Source organism: Oncorhynchus mykiss, chromosome 18, assembly GCF_013265735.2.
Source record: "Oncorhynchus mykiss isolate Arlee chromosome 18, USDA_OmykA_1.1, whole genome shotgun sequence".
NCBI classification, from domain to species: Eukaryota; Metazoa; Chordata; class Actinopteri; order Salmoniformes; family Salmonidae; genus Oncorhynchus; species Oncorhynchus mykiss.
This window is the reverse complement of record NC_048582.1, coordinates 57,522,502-57,545,978: the sequence shown is the minus strand read 5'-3', so window position 1 is coordinate 57,545,978 and position 23,477 is coordinate 57,522,502. Positions and strand designations below refer to the sequence as shown.

The 23,477-nt window shown below is 43.9% G+C and overlaps 1 protein-coding gene across 8 annotated transcripts in view; it reads left to right on the top strand.

Moving 5' to 3' along the window:
• The window catches only part of LOC110496865 (MAGUK p55 subfamily member 6), a 71,167-nt gene that overhangs the window by 21,827 nt on the left and 25,863 nt on the right, over positions 1-23,477 (top strand). For 2 of the 8 annotated variants that reach the window (XM_036953340.1, XM_036953337.1), the window contains exons 2-3: positions 11,461-11,529; positions 12,543-12,579. The exons of 2 other annotated variants lie outside the window; for them this stretch is intronic. In XM_036953340.1, coding sequence (XP_036809235.1) covers positions 12,570-12,579 — 10 coding nt within the window. In that variant the 5' untranslated portion in view covers positions 11,461-11,529; positions 12,543-12,569. Of the gene's footprint in view, positions 1-11,460; positions 11,530-12,542; positions 12,580-20,721; positions 21,031-23,477 lie in introns of those variants that run through there. 4 more of the 8 variants (XM_036953341.1, XM_036953338.1, XM_036953336.1 and 1 more) reach the window with 3 other exon arrangements.

The following is a 23,477-nucleotide window of genomic DNA, read 5'->3' as shown; positions in this document are numbered from 1 at the left end:
CCGGAGGCTGCATTCATTGTAGCTGGGGATTTTAACAAGGCTAATCTGAAAACAAGACTCCCTATATTTTATCAGCATATCGATTGCGCAACCAGGGGTGGAAAGACCTTGGATCATTGTTACTCTAACTTCCGCGACGCATATAAGGCCCTGCCCCGCCCCCCTTTCGGAAAAGCTGACCACGACTCCATTTTGTTGATCCCTGCCTACAGACAGAAACTAAAACAAGAGGCTCCCACTCTGAGGTCTGTCCAACGCTGGTCCGACCAAGCTGACTCCACACTCCAAGACTGCTTCCATCACGTGGACTGGGACATGTTTCGTATTGCGTCAGACAACAACATTGACAAATACGCTGATTCGGTGTGCGAGTTCATTAGAACGTGCGTTGAAGATGTCGTTCCCATTGCAACGATTAAAACATTCCCTAACCAGAAACCGTGGATTGATGGCAGCATTCGTGTGAAACTGAAAGCGCAAACCACTGCTTTTAATCAGGGCAAGGTGTCTGGTAACATGACCGAATACAAACAGTGCAGCTATTCCCTCCGCAAGGCTATCAAACAAGCTAAGCGTCAGTACAGAGACAAAGTAGAATCGCAATTCAACGGCTCAGACACAAAAGGCATGTGGCAGGGTCTACAGTCAATCACGGACTACAGGAAGAAATCCAGCCCAGTCATGGACCAGGATGTCCTGCTCCCAGGCAGACTAAATAACTTTTTTGCCCGCTTTGAGGACAATACAGTGCCACTGACACGGCCTGCAACGAAAACATGCTGTCTCTCCTTCACTGCAGCCGAGGTGAGTAAGATATTTAAACGTGTTAACGCCCTCAGAGCATGCGCAGACCAGCTGGCCGGTGTGTTTACGGACATATTCAATCAATCCCTATACCAGTCTGCTGTTCCCACATGCTTCAAGAGGGCCACCATTGTTCCTGTTCCCAAGAAAGCTAAGGTAACTGAGCTAAACGACTACCGCCCCGTAGCACTCACTTCCGTCATCATGAAGTGCTTTGAGAGACTAGTCAAGGACCATATCACCTCCACCCTACCTGACACCCTAGACCCACTCCAATTTGCTTACCGCCCAAATAGGTCCACAGAAGATGCAATCTCAACCACACTGCACACTGCCCTAACCCATCTGGACAAGAGGAATACCTATGTGAGAATGCTGTTCATCGACTATAGCTCGGCATTCAACACCATAGTACCCTCCAAGCTCGTCATCAAGCTCGAGACCCTGGGTCTCGACCCCGCCCTGTGCAACTGGGTACTGGACTTCCTGACGGGCCGCCCCCAGGTGGTGAGGGTAGGCAACAACATCTCCTCCCCGCTGATCCTCAACACTGGGGCCCCACAAGGGTGCGTTCTGAGCCCTCTCCTGTACTCCCTGTTCACCCACGACTGCGTGGCCACGCACGCCTCCAACTCAATCATCAAGTTTGCGGACGACACAACAGTGGTAGGCTTGATTACCAACAACGACGAGACGGCCTACAGGGAGGAGGTGAGGGCCCTCGGAGTGTGGTGTCAGGAAAATAACCTCACACTCAACGTCAACAAAACAAAGGAGATGGACTTCAGGAAACAGCCGAGGGAACACCCCCCTATCCACATCGATGGAACAGTAGTGGAGAGGGTAGCAAGTTTTAAGTTCCTCGGCATACACATCACAGACAAACTGAATTGGTCCACTCACAAAGCGGCTTTATCGGCATGGAAAGCATATGTTTACATTGCCAAAGCAAGTGAAATAGAAAATAAACAAAAGTGAAATAAATAATTAACAGTATACATTTCACTCACATAAGTTCCAAAAGAATAAAGACATTTCAAATGTCATATTATGTCTATATACAGTGTTGTAATGATGTGCAAAAAAATAGAAAGGTACAAAATGGAAAATAAATAGACATAAATATGGGTTATATTTACAATGGTGTTTGTTCTTCACTGGTTGCCCTTTTCTTGTGGCAACAGGTCACACATCTTGCTGCTGTGATGGCACACTGGTATTTCACCCAATTTTAAAAAAATTGGATTTGTTTTCAAATGATTTGTGGGTCTGTGTAATCTGAGGGAAATATGTGTTTCTGATATGGTCATACATTGGGCAGGAGGTTAGGAATTGCAGCTCAGTTTCCACCTTATTTTGTGGGCAGTGTGCACAAAGCCTGTCTTCTCTTGAGAGCCAGGTCTGCCTTCGACAGCCTTTCTCAATAGCAAGGCTATGCTCACCGAGTCTGTACATAGTCAAAGATTTCCTTAACTTTAGGTCAGTCACAGTGGTCAGGTATTCTGCCACTGTGTGCTCTCTGTTCAGGGCCAAATAGTATTCTAGTTTGCTCAGTTGTTTTGTAAATTCTTTCCAATGTGTCAAGTAATTATCTTTTTGTTTTCTCATGATTTAGTTGGGTCTAATTGTGTTGCTGTCCTGGGGCTCTGTGGTGTCTGTTTATGTTTGTGAACAGAGCCCCAGGACCAGCTTTCTTAGGGGTCTCTTCTCCAGGTTCATCTCTCTGTAGGTGATGGCTTTGATATGGAAGGTTTGGGAATCGCTTCCTTTTAGGTGGTTGTAGAATTGAACGTATCTTTTCTGGATTTTGATAATAGGGGTATCGGCTTAATTCTGCTCTGCATGCATTATTTGATGTTTTACGTTGTACACTGAATTATTTTTTGGCAGAATTCAGAATTCTCAATTTCGTGTTTTGTGATTTCGTGATGTTTCCCATTTTGTGAATTCTTGGTTGGTGAACGGAACCCAGACCTCACAACCATAAAGGCCAATGGGTTCTATAACTGATTCAAGTATTTTTTGCCAGATCCTAATTGGTCTCTCGAATTTTATGTTCCTTTTGATGGAATAGAAGGCCCTTCTTGCCTCTCAGATGGTTCACAGCCTTGTGGAATTTACCTGTGGCGCTGATGTTTAGGCCGAGGAATGTATAGTATTTTGTGTGTTCTAGTAGGGCAACGGTGTCTAGATGGAATTTGTATTTGTGGTCCTGGCAACTGGACCTTTTTTGTAACACCATTATTTTTGTGTTACTGAGATTTACTGTCAGGGCCCAGGTCTGACAGAATCTGTGTGCTGCTGTAGACCCTCCTTGGTTGGTGACAGAAGCACCAGATCATCAGCAAACAGTAGACATTTGACTTTAGATTTTCATAGGGTGAGGCCGGGTGCTGCAGACTGTTCTAGTGCCCTTGCCAATTCGTTGATATATATGTTGAAGAAGGTGGGGCTTAACCTGTGGGGCTAAGACCGCACTCAGTCAGCTGTATAAGGAAATAAGCAAACAGGAAACCAGTCACCCAGAGGCGGCACTCCTAGTGGCCGGAGACTTTAATGCAGGGAAACTTAAATCAGTTCTACCAAATTTCTATCAACATGTTAAATGTGCAACCAGAGGGAAAACAATTCTAGATCACCTGTACTCCACACACAGAGACGCGTACAAAGCTATCCCTCGCCCTCCATCTGGTAAATCCGACCACAACTCTATCCTCCTGATTCCTGCTTTCAAGATAAAATTAAAGCAGGAAGCACCAGTGACTCGGTCTATAAAAAAATGGTCAGATGAAGCAGATGCTAAACTACAGGACTGTTTTGCTATCACAGACTGGAACATGTTCCGGGATTGTTCCGATGACATTGAGGAATACACCACATCAGTCACTGGCTTTATCAATAAGTGCATCGAGGACATCGTCCCCACAGTGACTGTACGTACATACCTCAACCAGAAGCCATGGATTACAGGCAAAATTCGCACTGAGCTAAACGATAGAGCTGCCGCTTTCAAGGTGCGGGACTCTAACACGGAAGCTTACAAGAAATCCCGCTATGCCCTGCGACGAGAAATCAAACAGGCAAAGCTTGGATCAAAGATTGAATCATACTACACCGGCTCCGACGCTCGTCAGATGTGGCAGGGCTTGCAAACTATTAGACTACAAAGGGAAGCACAGCCGCGAGCTGCCCAGTAACACGAGCCTACCAGACGAGCTAAATCACTTCTATGCTTGCTTCTAGGCAAGCAACACTGAGGGATGCATGAGAGCATCAGCTGTTCCGTACGACTGTATGATCACGCTCTCCGTAGCCGACGTGAGTAAGACCTTTAAACAGGTCAACATACACAAGGCTGCGGGGCCAGACGGATTATCAGGACGTGTGCTCCGGGCATGTGCTGACCAACTGGCAGGTGTCTTCACTGACATTTTCAACGTGTCCCTGATTGTGTCTGTAATACCAACATGCTTCAAGCAGACCACCATTGTCCCTGTGCCCAAGAACACAAAGGCATCCTGCCTAAATGACTACAGACCTTTAGCACTCACGTCCGTAGCCATGAAGTGCTTTGAAAGGCTGGTAATGGCTCACATCAACACCATTATCCCAGTAAACCTAGACCCACTCCAATTTGCATACCGCCCAAACAGATCCACAGATGATGCAATCTATATTGCACTCCACACTGCCCTTTCCCACCTGGACAAAAGGAACACCTATGTGAGAATGCTATTCATTGACTACAGCTCAGCGTTCAACACCATAGTACCCTTAAAGCGCATCACTAAGCTAAGGAACCTGGGACTAAACACCTCCCTCTGCAACTGGATCCTGGACTTCCTGACAGGCCACCCCCAGGTGGTGAGGGTAGGTAGCAACACATCTGCCACGCTGATCCTCAACACTGGAGCTCCCCAGGGGTGCGTGCTCAGTCCCCTCCTGTACTCCCTGTTCACCCACGACTGCATGGCCAGGCACGACTCCAACACCATCATTAAGTTTGCTGACGACACAACAATGGTAGGCCTGATCACCGACAACGACGAGACAGCCTATAGGGAGGAGGTCAGAGACCTGGCCGGGTGGTGCCAGAATAACAACCTATCCCTCATTGTAAACAAGACTAAGGAGATGATTGTGGACTACATGAAAAGGAGCACTGAGCACGTCCCCATTCTCATCGACGGGGCTGTAGTGGAGCAGGTTGAGAGCTTCAAATTCCTTGGTGTCCACATCAACAACAAACTAGATTGGTCCAAACACACCAAGACAGTTGTGAAGAGGGCACGACAAAGCCTATTCCCCATCAGGAAACTAAAAAGATTTGTCATGGGTCTGGAGATCCTCAAAAGGTTCTACAGCTGCAACATCGAGAGCATCCTGACCAGTTGCATCACTGCCTGGTACGGCAATTGCTCGGCCTCCGACCGCAAGGCACTTCAGAGGGTAGTGCGTACAGCCCAGTACCATCACTGGGGCAAAGCTGCCTGCCATCCAGGACCTCTACACCAGACGGTGTCAGAGGAAAGCCCTAAAAATGGTCAAAGACTCCAGCCACCCCAGTCATAGAATGTTCTCTCTACTACCGCATGGCAAGCGGTACCGGAGTGCCAAGTCTAGGACAAAAAGGCTTCTCAACAGTTTTTACCCCCAAGCCATAAGACTCCTGAACAGGTAATCAAATGGCTACACGGACTATTTGCATTGTGTGCCCCCCCAACCCCTCTTTTTACGCTGCTGCTACTCTCTGTTTATCTTATATGCATAGTCACTTTAACTATACACTCATGTACATACTACCTAAATTGGCCTGACCAACCAGTGCTCCCGCACATTGGTAACCGGGCTATCTGCATTGTCCCACCACCTACCAACCCCTCTTTTTACGCTTCTGCTACTCTCTGTTCATCATATATACATAGTCACTTTAACGATACCTGCATGTACATACTACCTCAATAAGCCTGACTAACAGGTGTCTGTATATAGCCTTGCTACTATATAGCCTTGCTATGTCTTTTTACTGTTGGTTTATTTCTTTACTTACCTACACACACAAACACACACACACACACACACACACACACACACACCTTTTTTCCCCCACACCATTGTTTAGAGTCTATAAGTAAGCATTTCACTGTAAGGTCTACACCTATTGTATTCGGCGTACGTGACAAATAAACTTGGATTTGATTTGATTATTAGTGTTGTTACTTTATAATTAGTGATGATATGCCATTTTTGGCTGATACCGATAGCCGATATTTTCCTTGCCAAAAAAACCTGATACCGATAACCGATATTTTACATTTTAGTGCCCTTTTAAGCATTCTAGTACAGTTAAATAGTTAACACACTCACATTGACGCAGCAGTCTAAGGCACTGCATCTCAGTGCAAGAGGCGTCACTACTAGAGGTCGACCGATTAATCGGAATCGCTGAGTTTTCATAACGATCGGTAATTTTGGGACACTGATTATGGCCGATTCCATTGCAATCCGTGAGTGGCAGGCTGACTACCTGTTATGCGAGTGCAGCAAGGAGCCAAGGTAAGTTGCTAGCTAGCATTAAACTTATCTTATAAAAAATAATCAATCTTAACATAATCACTAGTTAACTACACATGGTTGATGATATTACTAGTTTATCTAGCTTGTCCTGCGTTGCATATAATCAATGAGGTGCCTGTTAATTTATCATTGAATCACAGCCTACTTCGCCAAACAGGTGATTTAACAAGCGCATTTGAAAAAGGCACTGTGTACCTAACCATAAACTTCAATGCCTTTCTTAAAATCAATACACAAGTATATATTTTTAAACCTGCGTATTTAGTTAATATTGCCTGCTAACATGGATTTCTTTTAACTAGGGAGATTGTGTCACTTCTCTTGCGTTCTGTGCAAGCAGAGTCAGGGTATATGCAGCAGTTTGGGCCAACAGGCTCGTTGCGAACTGTGTGAAGACCATTTCTTCCTAACAAAGACTGTCATTAATTTGCCATAATTGTACATGATTATGACATAACATTGAAGGTTGTTCAATGTAACAGCAATATATAGACTTAGGGGTGCCACCCATTAGATAAAATAAGGAACAGTTCTGTATTTCACTGAAAGAATAAACGTTTTGTTTTCGAAATTATAGTTTCCGGATTTAACCATATTAATGACCTAAGGCTCGTATTTCTGTGTGTTATTATATTACAATTAAATCTATGATTTGATAGAGCTGTCTAACTGAGCGGTGGTAGGCAGCAGCAGGCTCGTAAGTTTTCATTCAAACAGAACGTTCCTGCATTTGCCAGCAGCTCTTCACTGTGCTTCAAGCATTGCGCTGTTTATGACTTCAAGCCTATCAACTCCTGAGATTAGCCTCGCAATATTATAGTACCTATTAGGACATCCAATAGTCAAAGGTATATGAAATGCAAATGGTATAGAGAGAAATAGTCCTATAATAACTACAACCTAAAACTTCTTAGCTGGGAATATTGAAGACTCATGTTAAAAGGAACTTCCAGCTTTCATATGTTCTGAGCAACTTTTACTTTACCAACACTTTGTTTTTGAATTATTTAAACCAAAATGAACATGTTTCCTTATTTATTTGAGATAAGATATGTATATTATTAGTAGATTTGGATAGAAATCACTCTGACGTTTCTAAAACTGTTTGAATCATGTCTGTGAGTATAACAGAACTTATATAGCAGGCAAAACCCAGAGGACCAACCATTCAGATTTTGTTTTTTAGGTCTAGGTTTTCTCTCTTTGTTTACGGAGGTGCTACCCTCAGATAATAGCATCGTTTGCTTTCACCGAAAGGCCTTTTTGAAATCTGACATGTTGGCTTTATTCACAACACGTGTAGCTTTAATTTGGTATCTTACATGTGTGATTTCATGAAAGTTAGATTTTTATAGTAATTTATTTGAATTTGGCGCTCTGCATTTTCACTGGCTTTTGGCTAGGTGGGTTAACTGATTTGCCTAGTTAAATAAAGGTTACACACACACAGACCAACAAGCTATTTTGTTGGCATTTACATTTGTCCCCATTACCAGTTAAACATAATCAAAACCAATTTCTTTCACATACTTGCTGTGCTGTTTCGTTGTTCATTTGTTCAGTCGTTTCATTCTCAACCAGGATTTCTATGGAACACCGTGTCAAAAAAGATACAAATAACACTATTTGATGTGTCAAATAAGCTTGTTGACCAATCAGGACCTGAATATGACTGCACGTCACATAATAATTTAACGCATTCATACATTTTTAAAGCTGTCTCGCGCACTTACAGTGCTGGTCAAAAATAAAAGCTAACTAGCTCATGGATGCAAACAATGTTCTTCCCCAAAAACATAGCAAAATGACAATCTGTTTCAGTAGCTAGCTAACTATATAGCTAGGTGTCATCTAAAATAACCCTAATTTTTAAGACAGTTTTTATTTGATTAACCTGTTTGGGATAGGGGGCAGCATTTTCATGTTCGGATGAAAAGCTTGCCCAGAGTAAACCTCCTGCTACTCAGGCCCACAAGCTAATATATGCATATTATTAGTAGTATTGGATAGAAAACACTCAGACGTTTCTAAAACTGTTTGAATGATGTCTGTGAATATAACAGAACTCATATGGCAGGCGAAAAACCTGAGAAAAATCCAACTAGGAAGTGGGAAATCTGAGGTTTGTAGTTTTTCAACTCATTGCCTATCGAATATACAGTGTCTATGGGGTCATATTGCACTTCCTAAGGCTTCCACTAGATGTTAACAGTCTTTAGAACGTTGTTTGAGGCTTCTACTGTGAAGGAGGGGGGAATAAGAGCTGATTGAGTCAGGGGTCTGGCAGAGTGGCATGAGCTGATCACGCGCGCACACGTGAGAGCAACCTGCGTTCCTTTGCGATTCTAAAGACAAAGAAATTCCCCGGTTGGAACATTATTGAAGATTTATGTTAAAAACATCCTAAAGATTGATTCTATACATCGTTTGACATGTTTCTATGAACTGTAATATCACTTTTTGAACTTTTGATCCCCAATCCTTAGGTAAAGCTGTATAGTGCAATATGAATGTCAATACACACAATAGGCTGACTGGTGAGGTGATTTCACACAGTCACAATCTCGCGACAAGGCTAATATTTGCGTAAACTCTTCACAGTTGTGTTCTGTGGGTGTCACTGAGTAGACTGATACCCCGTTTCATTGCTTCACATTCAAACCCTGTTTAACATGATCTAGTCTACATATGGCATTATTCCACCAATTGTAACCTTTTGCATCACTTTCAAAAAGGTACTTTTATTTTGAAGGCAAACCGCAAATTCAACTATTGTGCCTAATCCTTATTGTGGCTAGCTTCACAACACATAACCCGGTCCGGTTGAGCCGCATTAGCCAGATGAAGCTAGCTGACTGCATATAACGTTAGCTTTGGGCAACAGGGTTAAGTAGCTGGCTATTTATTTTCATGAACTGAAGTTCAATTTCAATAGGCAAACAAGTGGCTACCTAGCTAATACTTACTCAACATCTGAAAAATAGCGCACTTGGTAGTGCGTACCATTGCTCGACCAGTCGCGAAAGCCAACATCACCAACAACAGAGAACAGTTGATTGTCAAGGGCATTGAATTCCATTATCTTGGCGTAAATGGATTTCGCCTTTGAGTTCTCTCACTGAAATGTTCTTACTCTTTCAAATGACTGCTCGACTTGTTGGCTGTTCGATCTTGCTGCTGTGGTGGCACACTGTGGCAGTGTTTCTGCTGCACTAATTTAACTGTGGCTCTGTGCCACGGCAAAATCATTGCTGCCACGGCCCAAAAATTGGAAACGCTCTTTGAAGATGCTAGAACAGTCCACATTGTAACAATGTGCGCTGACAGTCGGGAAGCAAGTTCAGGGAGGGAGTGTTAAAACCTTTTGCGACTAGGGGGCAGTATTTTCATTTGTGGAAAAATAACGTTCCCGTAGTAAACAGGATATTTTGTCAGGACAAGATGCTAGAATATGCATATAATTGACAGCTTAGGATAGAAAACACTCTAAAGTTTCCAAAACTGTAAAAATATTGTCTGTGAGTATAACAGAACTGATATTGCAGGCGAAAGCCTGAGAAAAATCCAATCCGGAAGTGCCTCATGTTTTGAAAGCGCTGCGTTCCAATGCGTCCCTATTGAGCAGTGAATGGGCCTACTGAAAAACCAATTGTCCCAGTGGATATATTATCGAATAGATAGTTGAAAAACACCTTGAGGATTGATTATAAACAACGTTTGCCATGTTTCTGTCGATATTATGGAGCTAATTTTGAATATTTTTCAGCGTTTTCGTGACTGCAATTTCCGGGCGATTTCTCAGCCAAACGTGAAAAACAAACGGAGCTATTTCGCCTACAAAAATAATATTTTTGGAAAAAAGGAACATTGGCTATCTAACTGGGAGTCTCGTGAGTGAAAACATCCGAAGCTCATCAAAGGTAAACGATTTAATTTGATTGCTTTTCTGATTTCCGTGACCAAGTTACCTGCTGCTAGCTGGACAAAATGCTATGCTAGGCTATCGATAAACTTACACAAATGCTTGTCTGGCTTTGGCTGTAAAGCATATTTTGAAAATCTGAGATGACAGGGTGATTAACAAAAGGCTAAGCTGTGTCTCAATATATTTCACTTGTGATTTTCATGAATAGGAATATTTTCTAGGAATATTTATGTCCGTTGCGTTATGCTAATTAGTGTCAGTCGATGATTACGCTCCCTCATGCGGGATGGGGAGTCACTAGAGGTTAATAAAATAAAAGGAACATGATACAAAACAAGAAACATGAACAACGAACAGGCATGAAACTGAAACAATAATGCCTGGGGAAGGAACTAAAGGGAGTGACATATATAGGGCAGGTAATCAGGGAAGTGATGGAGTCCAGGTGAGTCTGATGAAGCGCAGGTGCGCGTAACGATGGTGACAGGTGTGCGCCATAACGAGCAGCCTGGTGACCTAGAGGCCGGAGAGGGTGCACACATGTGATACACATGTACTTTTCCTCTGCACACAAACAAGTAATGAATAGAAACAATAGTTTATCTATTTACTAGGTCGGCTTGTTGTTTGTTCTATGTGAAAAATATTCCTCTCGCGGCGCATTCAAGTTGAGTGCCAAAGGGGACACTTGCACTCTGACAAGCAAATGCACAACAATTCTTGCAATAATGCTTAAAACAGCAGTTTTAATGGCCTTTGTTAATAAGAGGACGATCCTACTTTATTTCTCAACTCCTAAATACTGTGTGTTCAAAATTTACCATTTTAAACCTAGAGTTTTAGCAGCTTCATGGTTAAGCATGTTACTGTTCAGCAATTCACCATGAGTGCATAGGGGAGAATGGGGCTAAATGCAACACGGGTCACTTGTAGAGTAACTTGGGGTAAAATGCTACCCTACCTCAAACATTTTTGGGGGGAGTGACGTAACATTTTTTGATGAGTAGTGGCAATCAAGCCGACCTCTCTCTCTCTCTCTCGCTCTCACTCTCTCTTTCCCCTCGCTCTCGCCCTCTTTCCTCCCCCTCACTCTCTCTCTCTCTCTTTCCCCTACCCTCTTTCTCTCCCCTTATCTCTCTCTCTCTCTCTCCTAGGTCTCTAGGGTTGACGGATGAGTAGATTGTAGAAGAGCAGGGAGGATTGGGGTTAACAGTCAGACACAGGTAAGATCAACACATGTCCTCTTGTTTATCCCTACAGGTGTTGTTATAGGTCCTGCGAGTGTATTATCTGTTGTCTAAGGGTTATGTATAGTTGTACTGCAAGTATTTGGGATTGTGTGTCTCTGTTTAGGCTATATGGTTTGTGTGGGTGTGTTTTAAATGTATGTTTATTTTAATGCACTTTCCAATGTTTATAAGCATCTGTGTGTGTGTGTGTGTGTGTGTGTGTTTGAAACAGAGTGAGAGAGAAGTATGTCTGTTTGTATATAAACAAGCGTTTGTGTGGGTGTAATGTACGGAATGTGCCAGGAGTGTTAAGCCGATCTTAAGGCTTGTCCATGACTCTTCTCTCTCCCTGGTCTAGACTGATGTTATCAAAGCAGTGGTGTTGCCCCTGGCTACTACCACTATCTGACTGTATCCTTGTTGCCCCTGGCTACTACCACTATCTGACTGTAGCCTTGTTGCCCCTGGCTACTACCACTGTCTGAATGTAGCCTTGTGTTGCCCCTGGCTACTACCACTGTCTGACTGTAGCCTTGTGTTGACCCTGCCTATTACCACTATCTGACTGTAGCCTTGTTGCCCCAGGCTACTACCACTATCTGACTGTAGCCTTGTGTTGACCCTGCCTATTACCACTATCTGACTGTAGCCTTGTGTTGACCCTGCCTATTACCACTATCTGACTGTAGCCTTGTGTTGACCCTGCCTATTACCACTATCTGACTGTAGCCTTGTGTTGACTCTGCCTATTACCACTGACTGTAGCCTTGTTGCCCCAGGCTACTACCACTATCTGACTGTAGCCTTGTGTTGCCCCTGGCTACTACCACTGACTGTAGCCTTGTGTTTACCCTGCCTATTACCACTATCTGACTGTAGCCTTGTGTTGACCCTGCCTATTACCACTATCTGACTGTAGCCTTGTTGCCCCAGGCTACTACCTCTGACTGTAGCCTTGTGTTGCCCCAGGCTACTACCACTATCTGACTGTAGCTTTGTCTTTACAGTTCCACCCTGACAACCCAGTCACAACCATGATCACAGGTAGAGGAAGACATCCCCTGTATCTACAGCCCTTAAACACCTGTATAACGCTAATATAATGCGGTTTTAACATTAGTGTAATGCTATTGTGAGAACGCTTGCTAATGTTACCTCATCACTGTTCCATATCGTTTAACCTGTCATAAACACAAACATCCAAACCCTGGAGCCTTCAGTTTAATGCCCCCCTTTTTCTGATCAACTGCTTTTCATTACACAATTATTCATCCCATGATGCTTTGCTCACCTGATATTCCTCAGGGCGCTATCTTTACAGTCTGTGCTTTGATTTGTTTATTTAAAAACATGTGGGGGTAGAAAGGGTATAGTTAAGTCATACACCATGACATTTAAAAAAAAAGTGGAATTAAATTGAGTGCATATACAGTTGAACTCAGAAGTTTACATACACCTTAGCCAAATACATTTAAACTCAGTTTCACAATTCCTGACATTTAATCCTAGTAAAAATTCCCTGTCTTAGGTCAGTTAGGATTACCACTTTATTTTAAGAATGTGAAATGTCGCGATAAAAGCACTGTCATTGCACCAATGTGTACCTAACCATAAACTTCAATGCCTTTATTAAAATCAATACACAAGTATATATTTTTAAACCTGCGTATTTAGTTAATATTGCCTGCTAACATGGATTTCTTTTAACTAGGGAGATTGTGTCACTTCTCTTGCGTTCTGTGCAAGCAGAGTCAGGGTATATGCAGCAGTGTCACGTTCGTTGTACGGAGGAGACCAAGGCGCAGCATAAGATGAATACATACTTTTAATGAAGACGAAGAACACTTAAACTATACAAAACAAACCGAACGTGAAGCTATATAATACTAGTGCAGACACAGGCAACTAGACATAGACAATGACCCAACAAAATAACCCAAGGAATATGGCTGCCTAAATATGGTTCCCAATCAGAGACAACGATAAACAGCTGCCTCTAATTGAGAACCAATCTAGGCAACTATAGACATAAATACCTAGACTAGTGAATACCCATAGACATACAAAACCGCTAGACAGGTACAAAAACACATACATCACCCATGTCACACCCTGACCTAACCAAAATAATACAAAAAACAAAGAATACTAAGGTCAGGGTGTGACAGTACCCCCCCAAAAGGTGTGGACTCCCGGACGCACACTCAAACCTATATGGGAGGGTCTGGGTGGGCATAACTCCGAGGTGGTGGTTCTGGCTCGGGACGTGGACCCCGCTCCACTTCTGACTCGGCCCACTTACTTAATGTCTCTGGAGCGGGAACCCTCACCACCGACCCCGGACCAGAGGACGCCACTGGACTGATGTTGGAGTCTGGAGTGAGTGGCTCCTCTGGACTGGAGGGAGACTCTGGCGGATCCGGACTGGAGGGAGACTCTGGCGGATCCGGTCTGCGGCCCGTCGTGGTAGGTTCCGGTCTGCGGCCCGTCGTGGTAGGTTCCGGTCTGTAGACTGTCGCCCGACGCTCTGGACTGGCGAGGCCCACTGTAGGCCTGGTGCATGGTGCCGGCACTGGTGGTACCGGGCTGAGGACACGCACCTCATGGCAAGTGCGGGGAGGAGGAACATGGCGTACTGGACTGCCGAGGCGCACTATAGGACTGGTGCGTGGTGCCGGCACTGGTGGTACCGGGCTGGGGACACGCACCTCAGGGCGAGTGCGGGGAGCAGGCACAGGACGTACTGGGCTGTGGAGGCGTACTGGAGGTCTGGAGTGTAGAGCTGACACAACCCGTCCTGGCTGGATGGGTATACTTGCCCTGCAAACGCAGGGCGCTGGCACAGGACGCACAGGGCTGTGCAGACTCACAGTACGCAGAGCCGGCGCAGGATATCCTGGTCCAAGGAGGTACACTGGAGACTAGGAGCGCTGAGCCGGCACCCTCCTTCCTGGCTGGATGCTCATTCTAGCCAGGCCAAAGCGATGAGCTGGAATAGAGCGCACCAGGCTAGAAATGCGCACTGGAGACACCAGTTACACGCTCCCCACAGTAAGCACGAGGAGTTGGCTCAGGTCTCCTACCTGACTTAGCCAATCTCCTCGTGTGCCTCCTCCCAAAAAATCTTGCCGTGCTAGCCGTGTACCCTTATATCGTCACCGTTCCTCCATTCTCCTGTATCCCTCCTCGCACTGTTCCATAGAATCCCACGCTGGCTCTGGTACTCTCCCTGGATCGATCACCTCTATCTCCTCCCAGGTTGTTACCCACTCATCCTTCTCCCAAGTCCATTCTTCCACAAAGCGCTGTTCCTCCCTTTCACGCTGCTTGGTCCTTGTTTGGTGGGTCATTCTGTCACGTTCGTTGTACGGAGACCAAGGCGCAGCAGCGTAAGGTGAATAAATACTTTTTAATGAAGCTGAAGAACACTTAAACTATACAAAACAACAAACCGAACATGACGCTATATAATACTAGTGCAGACACAGGCAACTAGACAATGACCCACGAAATAACCCAAAGAATATGGCTGCCTAAATATGGTTCCCAATCAGAGACAACGATAAACAGCTGCCTCTAATTGAGAACCAATCTAGGCAACCATAGACATATAAATACCTAGACTAGTGAATAAACATAGACATACAAAAGCCCTAGACAGGAACAAAAGACACATCACCCATGTCACACCCTGACCTAACCAAAATAATAAAGAAAACAAAGAATACTAAGGTCAGGGCATGACAAGCAGTTTGGGCCAACAGGCTCGTTACGAACTGTGTGAATACCATTTCTTCCTAACAAAGACTGTCATTAATTTGCCAGAATTGTACATAATTATGAAATAACATTGAAGGTTGTGCAATGTAACAGCAATATTTTGACTTAGGCATGCCACCTGTTAGATAAAATACGGAACGGTTCTGTATTTCCCTGAAAGAATAAACGTTTTGTTTTCGAAATTACAGTTTCCGGATTTAACCATATTAATGACCTAAGGCTCATATTTCTGTGTGTTATTATATTACAATTAAATCTATGATTTGATAGCGGAGTCTGACTGAGCGGTGGTAGGCAGCAGCAGGCTCGTAAGTTTTCATTCAAACCGAATGTTCCTGCATTTGCCAGCAGCTCTTCGCTGTGCTTCAAGCATTGCGCTGTTTATGACTTCAAGCCTATCAACTCCCGAGGTTAGCCTGGCAATATTATAGTGCCTATAAGAACATCCAATAGTCAAAGGTATATGAAATACAAATGGTATAGAGAGAAATAATCCTATAATTCCTATAATAACTACAACCTAAAACTTCTTACCTGGGAATATTGAAGACTCATGTTAAAAGGAACCACCAGCTTTAATATGTTCTCATGTTCTGAGCAAGGAACTTAAACATTAGCTTTCTTACATGGCACATATTGCACTTTTACTTTCTTCTCCAACACTTTGTTTTTGCATTATTTAAACCAAATTGAACATGTTTCATTATTTATTTGAGGCTAAATTGATTTTATTGATATACTATATTAAGTTAAAATAAAGTGTTCATTCAGTATTGTTGTAATTGTCATTATTACAAATATATATATATAAAAAAATTGTCCAATGAATAGGTATCGGCTTTTTTGGGGTCCTCCAATAATCGGTATCGGTATCGGCGTTGAAAAATCATAATCGGTCGATCTCTAGTTTACAAACACTCAATTAGTATTTGGTAGCATTGCCTTTAAATTGTTCAACTTGGGTCAAACATTTCGGGTAGCCTTCCATACACTTCCCACAATAAATTGGGTGAATTTTGGCCCGTTCCTTCTGACAGAGTCAGGTTTGTAGGCCTCCTTGCTCGCACACACTTTCAGTTCTGCCCACACATTTTCTATAGGATTGAGGTCAGGGCTTTGTGTTGGCCACTCCAATACCTTGACTTTGTTGTCCTTTAGCCATTTTGCCACAACTTTGGAAGTATGCTTGGGGTCATTGTCCATTTGGAAGACCAATTTGTGACCAAGCTTTAACTTCCTGACTGATGTCTTGAGGTGTTGCTTCAATATAGCCACATAATTTTCCATTCTCATGATGCCATCTATTTTGTGAAGTGCACCAGTCCCTCCTGCAGTAAAGCACCCCCACAACATGATGCTGCCAACCCCGTGCTTCACGGTTGGAATGGTGTTTTTTTGCTTGGAAGCCTCCCCCCTTTTCTTCCAAACATAACGATGGTCATTATGGCCGAACATTTATTTTTCTTTCTACAGACCAGAGGACATTTCTCCAAAAAAGTATGATTTTTGTGCAGTTGCAAACCGTAGTCTGGCTTTTTTTATGCGGTTTTGGAGCAGTGGCTTCTTCCATTCTGAGCGGCCTTTCAGGTTATGTCGATATAGGACTCGTTTTACTGTGGATATAGATACTTTTGTACCTGTTTCCTCCAGCATCTTCACAATGGCCTTTGCTGTTGTTCTGGGATTGATTTTCACTTTTCACACCAAAGTACGTTCATCTCTAGTGACTGAGCGCGTCTCCTTCCTGAGCGGTATGACAGGTGCGTGGTCCCATGTTGTTTATACTTGCGTACTGTTGTTTGTACAGATGAACGTTGTACCTTCAGGCGTTTGGAAAATGCTCCCAAGGATGAACCAGTTTTTTTTTCTGAGGTCTTGGCTGACTTCTTTTGATTTTCCCATGAGGTCAAGCAAAGAGGCACTGTTTGAAGGTAGGCCTTGAAATACATTGTCAGAATGGTGGGTGTTGCTGGTGTATGCAGTCACGCGCAGGAGAGCAGAGAACTGTGAGGAACGTAACTTTACTCAGAATAATGAATGGTGCAAGGTAAAACAATACACTTGCCCAAACACAAACACACAAACATCAACTTTTACACACGGGCAAGAAACAGCACCCGTCTAAAATAACCAGTCACCAACATTACCGAACATGACATAAAACAATCCCGCACAACACCATGGGGGAAACAGAGGGTTAAATACATGAACAATAATTAGGGGAATAAAAAACAGGTGTGTAGAAACAAAGACAAAACAAATGGAAAATGAAAAGTGGATTGGCGATGGCTTGTAGAAGGGCGACGCCGAGTGCCGCCCGAACAAGGAGAGGAACCGACTTCGGCCGAAGTCGTGACATACATCCACAGGTACACCTCCAATTGACTAAAATGATATCATTTAGCCTATCAGAAACTTCTAAAGCCATGACATCATTTTATGGAATTTTCCAAGCTGTTTAAAGGCAGTCAACTTAGTGTATGTAAACTTCTGACCCACTGGAATTGTGATACAGTGAATTATAAGTGAAATAATCTTTCTGTAAACAATTGTTGGAAAACTTACTTGTGTCATGCACAAAGTAGATGTCCTAACCAACTTGCCAAAACTATAGTTTGTTAACAAGAAATGCGTGGAGTGGTTGAAAAAGGAGTTTTAATCACTCCATCCTAAGTGTATGTAAACTTCCAACTTCAATTGTATCAGATATAATGTCTTCTAGAGAGCTACCGCAGTTACAGAGAATCACACTGAGAACTTTGAGAGAGAGCAAGGGAGGGAGAGAGAGAAAAAGAGAGAATTCAGAACAGATTCTGTAATCCTGTGTTTTTGCGGTCAGATTCAAGGGAAGAAAGGGGGGGGTGGGTCTGACTGGGAACAGAGAGGGAGGGAAGAGAGGAGGGTGGGTGTGACTGGGGACAGGGAGGAAGGGTAGAGAGAGGGGGTGGGTGTGACTGGGAACAGGGAGGGAGGGAAGAGAGGAGGGTGGGTGTGACTGGGAACAGGGAGGGAGGGAAGAGAGAGTGGGGTGGGTGTGACTGGGAACAGGGAGGGAGGGAAGAGAGAGGGGTGGGTGTGACTGGGAACAGGGAGGGAGGGAAGAGAGAGGGGGTGGGTCTGACTGGGAACAGGAAGGGAGGGAAGAGAGGAGGGTGGGTGTGACTGGGAACAGGGAGGGAGGGAAGAGAGGGGTGGGTCTGACTGGGAACAGGGAGGGAGGGAAAAGAGAGGAGGGTGGGTGTGACTGGGAACAGGGAGGGAGGGAAGAGAGAGTGGGGTGGGTGTGACTGGGAACAGGGAGGGAGGGAAGAGAGAGGGGGTTGGTCTGACTGGGAACAGGAAGGGAGGGAAGAGAGGAGGGTGGGTGTGACTGGGAACAGGGAGGGGGGGAAGAGAGAGGGGGTGGGTGTGACTGGGAACAGGGAGGGAGGGAAGAGAGAGGAGGGTGGGTCTGACTGGGAACAGGGAGGGAGGGAAGAGAGGAGGGTGGGTGTGACTGGGAACAGGGAGGGAGGGAAGACAGGGGTGGGTGTGACTGGGAACAGGGAGATAGGGAAGAGAGAGGGGGGTGGGTCTGACTGGCAACAGGGAGGGAGGGAAGAGAGAGGAGGGTGGGTGGGTGTGACTGGCAACGAGGGTCTACAGCAGCACCTAGATCTTCTGCACAGACTCTGTCAGACCTGGGCCCTGACAGTAAATCTCAGTAAGACAAAAATAATGGTGTTCCAAAAAAGGTCCAGTTGCCAGGACCACAAATACAAATTCCATCTAGACACCGTTGCCCTAGAGCACACAAAAAACTATACATACCTTTCCCTAAACATCAGCGCCACAGGTAACTTCCACAAAACTGCGAACGATCTGAGAGACAAGGCAAGAAGGGAATTCTATGCAATCAAAAGGAACATACATTTTGACATACCGATTAGGATCTGGCAAAAAATACTTGAATCAGTTATAGAACCCATTGCCCTTTATGGTTGTGAGGTCTGGGGTCCGCTCACCAACCAAGAATTCACAAAATGGGACAAACACCAAATTGAGACTGCATTCAGAATTCTGCAAAAATCTCCTCCGTGTACAATTTAAAACACCAAATAATGCATGCAGAGCAGAATTAGGCCGATTCCCGCTAATTATCAAATTCCAGAAAAGAGCTGTTAAATTCTACAGACTCAGTGAGCATAGCCTTGCTATTGAGAAAAGCCGCCGTAGGCAGACCTGGCTCTCAAGAGAAGACAGGCTATTTGCACACTGCCCACAAAATGAGGTGGAAACTGAGCTGCACTTCCTAACCTCCTGCCAAATGTATGACCATATTAGAGAGACATATTTCCCTCAGATTATACAGATCCACAAAGAATTAGAATACAAACTCGATTTTGATCAACTCCCATATCTACCTCAGTGTGCAATCACAGCAGCAAGATTTGTGACCTGTTGCCACAAGAAAAGGTCAACCAGTGAAGAACAAACACCATTGTAAATACAACCCATATTTATGTTTATTTATTTTCCCTTTAGTACTTTAACCATTTGCACATCGTTACAACACTGTATATATACGTAATATAACATTTTAATGTCTTTATTCTTTTGGAACTTATGTGAGTGTAATGTCTTTATTCTTTTGGAACTTATGTGAGTGTAATGTCTCTCTTTCATCTCCTGTCTCTCTGTCATCTCCTGTCTCTCATCTCCTGTCTCTCTTTCATCTCATATCTCTCTATCATCTCCTGTTTCTCTTCCATCTCATATCTCTCTATCTATCATCTCTTATCTCTCTATCATCTCCTGTCTCTCTATCATCTCCTGTCTCTCTATCATCTCCTGTCTCTCTATCATCTCCTGTCTCTCTTTCATCTCCCGTCTCTCTATCATCTCCTCTCTCTCTATCATCTCCTGTCTCTCTATCATCTCCTGTCTCTCATCATCTCCTGTCTCTCATCATCTCCTGTCTCTCTATCATCTCCTGTCTCTCTATCATCTCCTGTCTCTCTATCATCTCCTGTCTCTCTATCATCTCCTGTCTCTCTATCATCTCCTGTCTCTCTATCATCTCCCGTCTCTCTATCATCTCCTGTCTCTCTATCATCTCCTGTCTCTTTCATCTCCTTTTTCTGTAAATTGCTTTTAGTTAAATTCCCCTGCTATTGTTTCTCATTGTCTTTCTATCTGTCTTTCTCTGTCCTTTATCTCCCTGTATCCTTCTCTCTCTTCCTTCTCTCTGTGTTTAGAGACTGTTTCTCATTGTCTTTCTATCTGTCTTTCTCTGTCCTCTATCCCCCTGTATCCTTCTCTCTCTTCCTTCTCTCTGTGTTTAGAGACTGTTTCTCATTGTCTTTCTCTGTCCTATATCTCCCTGTATCCTTCTCTCTCTTCCTTCTCTCTGTGTTTAGAGATTGTTGCTCATTGTGTAGTAGTTGGAAGTTGAAGGGCAGAGCAGCTAGCTTTAGACCAACTGTCCCTCAGTGGAGGTGGTGGGGGTAATCTTTCGGTTAGGTAAGCATTGCTGTGGTCGAGGAGTGGTCATGGTTCTGGCTATGGAGGACGCCTGTCCCAACGTGTTGGAGATAGAGGTGGAGCCCCCTCCGGATGCAGGCGGGACGGGAGAGGCAGGCGGGACAGGAGAGGCAGGCGGGACGGGAGAGGGGGTGGTTGCGTCCTGGGAGGGGGCGGCTGCTAAGCCCACAGAGGGGGCCAAGACATCCGGAGGTAAGACTCTCAGTTGCCAGATAGTTATACTATGGAAAATATTTGTTGCCCGATATTAGTGCAACAGAGAGAGTTATTGTTTCCAGCTAGATATGCCTTGCCAGCTATTCATTACCTTCCAGGGGAAAGATACTTTTTGACCGATATTTCAGAACTATTTGTGGGTTACGTAGTGTCTACTGTCCAGTCATTAGCGAAGAGAGACTTGCCTGTTCCAAAGTGCAAAGGCTGTTTTGGATAGGTATTTCATAACAGTTTGTGAGTGAAGGAAGGGATTGCTAGTTAGTATCACTATCCACAGGTCAGAGACTGTCAGGTATTTGTTGTGTACGTAGGTGAGGCAACGGGTTGCCAGATTGTGAGTGTTTGTTGACTTTTTTTTATTCCTGGACAGAGGAAGCATTTCGGAAAAGAGAAGTGAGTCATTGTACTGTACCACATGGTTTACGGGACATAGGGGAGAGAGGGAGAGAGAGAGAAATGGAGTGGAGAGAGGAAGAGGCAAGAAGAGAGTAAAATAAAATACTTTGCTGCTTCAGAATATTAATGAATTACAACGTACAATAGGCGATAAAAAAAAACTTCCTCTACCCTCTATGCTAGAGAAAGACTAACTATGCTACCTTTTATAATACTGTGTAGTGTAAGTACATTGAAGATGCATTTGCAAGTGGAACAGTATTGGAGTGTTACTGTAGTAATTGTATCTATTCTTATGCAAGTCATATTCAGGGATTATAAAGTATTTATGCCATCCCCCCACCCACGTTAGAGTAACATAGTGGAATGTATCCTTTGATATGATGCACACACACACACACACACACACACACACACACACACACACACACACACTGAGGTTCAGTGAACTCTGTGAACAAACTCCTCTGGGGTACAAAAACATATTGGCTTGACCCAGAGGGAGAAGGTCAACCCAGAGATTAAGTTAACAGAAATCTGCCACAGTTATCTCTTTCATAGTCAGTACTGCTTACAGTTGAAGTCAGAAGTTTACATACACTTCAGCCAAATACATTTAAACTCAGTTTTTCACAATTCCTGATATTTTAACCTAGTAGAAATTCCCTGTCTTAGGTCAGTTAGGATCACCACTTTATTTTAAGAATGTGAAATGTCAATATAATAGTAGAGAGAATTATTTATTTCAGCTTTTATTTCTTTCATCACATTCCCAGTGGGTCAGAAGTTTACATACACTCAATTAGCATTTGGTAGCATTGCCTTCAAATTGTTTATCTTGGGTCAAACATTTTGGGTAGCTTTCCACAAGTTTCCCACAATAACTTGGGTGAATTTTGGCCCATTCCTCCTGACAGAGCATGTGATCAAGGCCTCCTTGATCGCACACGCTTTTTCAGTTCTGTCCACAGATTTTCTATAGAATTGAGGTCAGGGCTTTGTGATGGCCACTCCAATACCTTGACTTTGTTGTCCTTTAGCCATTTTGCCACAACTTTGGAAGTATGCTTGGGGTCATTGTCCATTTGGAAGACCCATTTGCGACCAAGCTTTAACTTCCTGACTGATGTCTTGAGATGTTGCTTCAATATATCCACATCATTTTTATTCTCATGATGCCATCTATTTTGTGAAGTGCACCAGTCCCTCCTCCAGCAAAGCACCCCCACATCATGATGCTGCCACCCCCGTGCTTCACTGTTGGGATGGTGTTCTTTGGCTTGCAAGCCTCCTCCTTTTTCCTCCAAACATAACGATGGTCATTATGGCCAAACAGTTCTATTTTGTTTCATCAGACCAGAGGACATTTCTCCAAAAAGTAAGATCTTTGTCCCCATGTGCAGTTGCAAACCATAGTCTGGCTTTTTTATGCATTTTTGGAGCAGTGGCTTCTTCCTTGCTGAGCGGTCTTTCAAGTTATGTCGATATTGGACTCGTTTTACTGTGGATATAGATACTTTTGTACCTGTTTCCTCCAGCATCTTCACATGGTCCTTTGCTGTTGTTCTGAGATTGATTTGCACTTTTCACACCAAAGTACGTTCATCACCAGGAGACAGAACGCGTCTCCTTCTTGAGCGGTATGACGGCTGCGTGGTCCCATGGTGTAAACAATTGTAGGAAATATTTATTGTGTCATGCTTGTGTCAAAGTAAATGTCCTAACCGACTTGCCAAAACTATAGTTTGTTAACATGGAATTTGTGGAGTGGTTGAAAAACAAGTTTTAATGACTAACTTAAGTGTATGTAAAGTTCAGACTTCAACTGTATTTACACTAAGTAGATCCAAAGCACACAAACGTCTGTCTAAATGTCTTTGTGACATATGACAGAGAAACGTAGGTTCTTCTTGTTCAGTCACGCTGCCTTGGAGACACATCCCAACACACACAAACAGACACACACACACCCCAACACACACAAACACACACACCCCAACACACACACACTCACACCCCAACACACA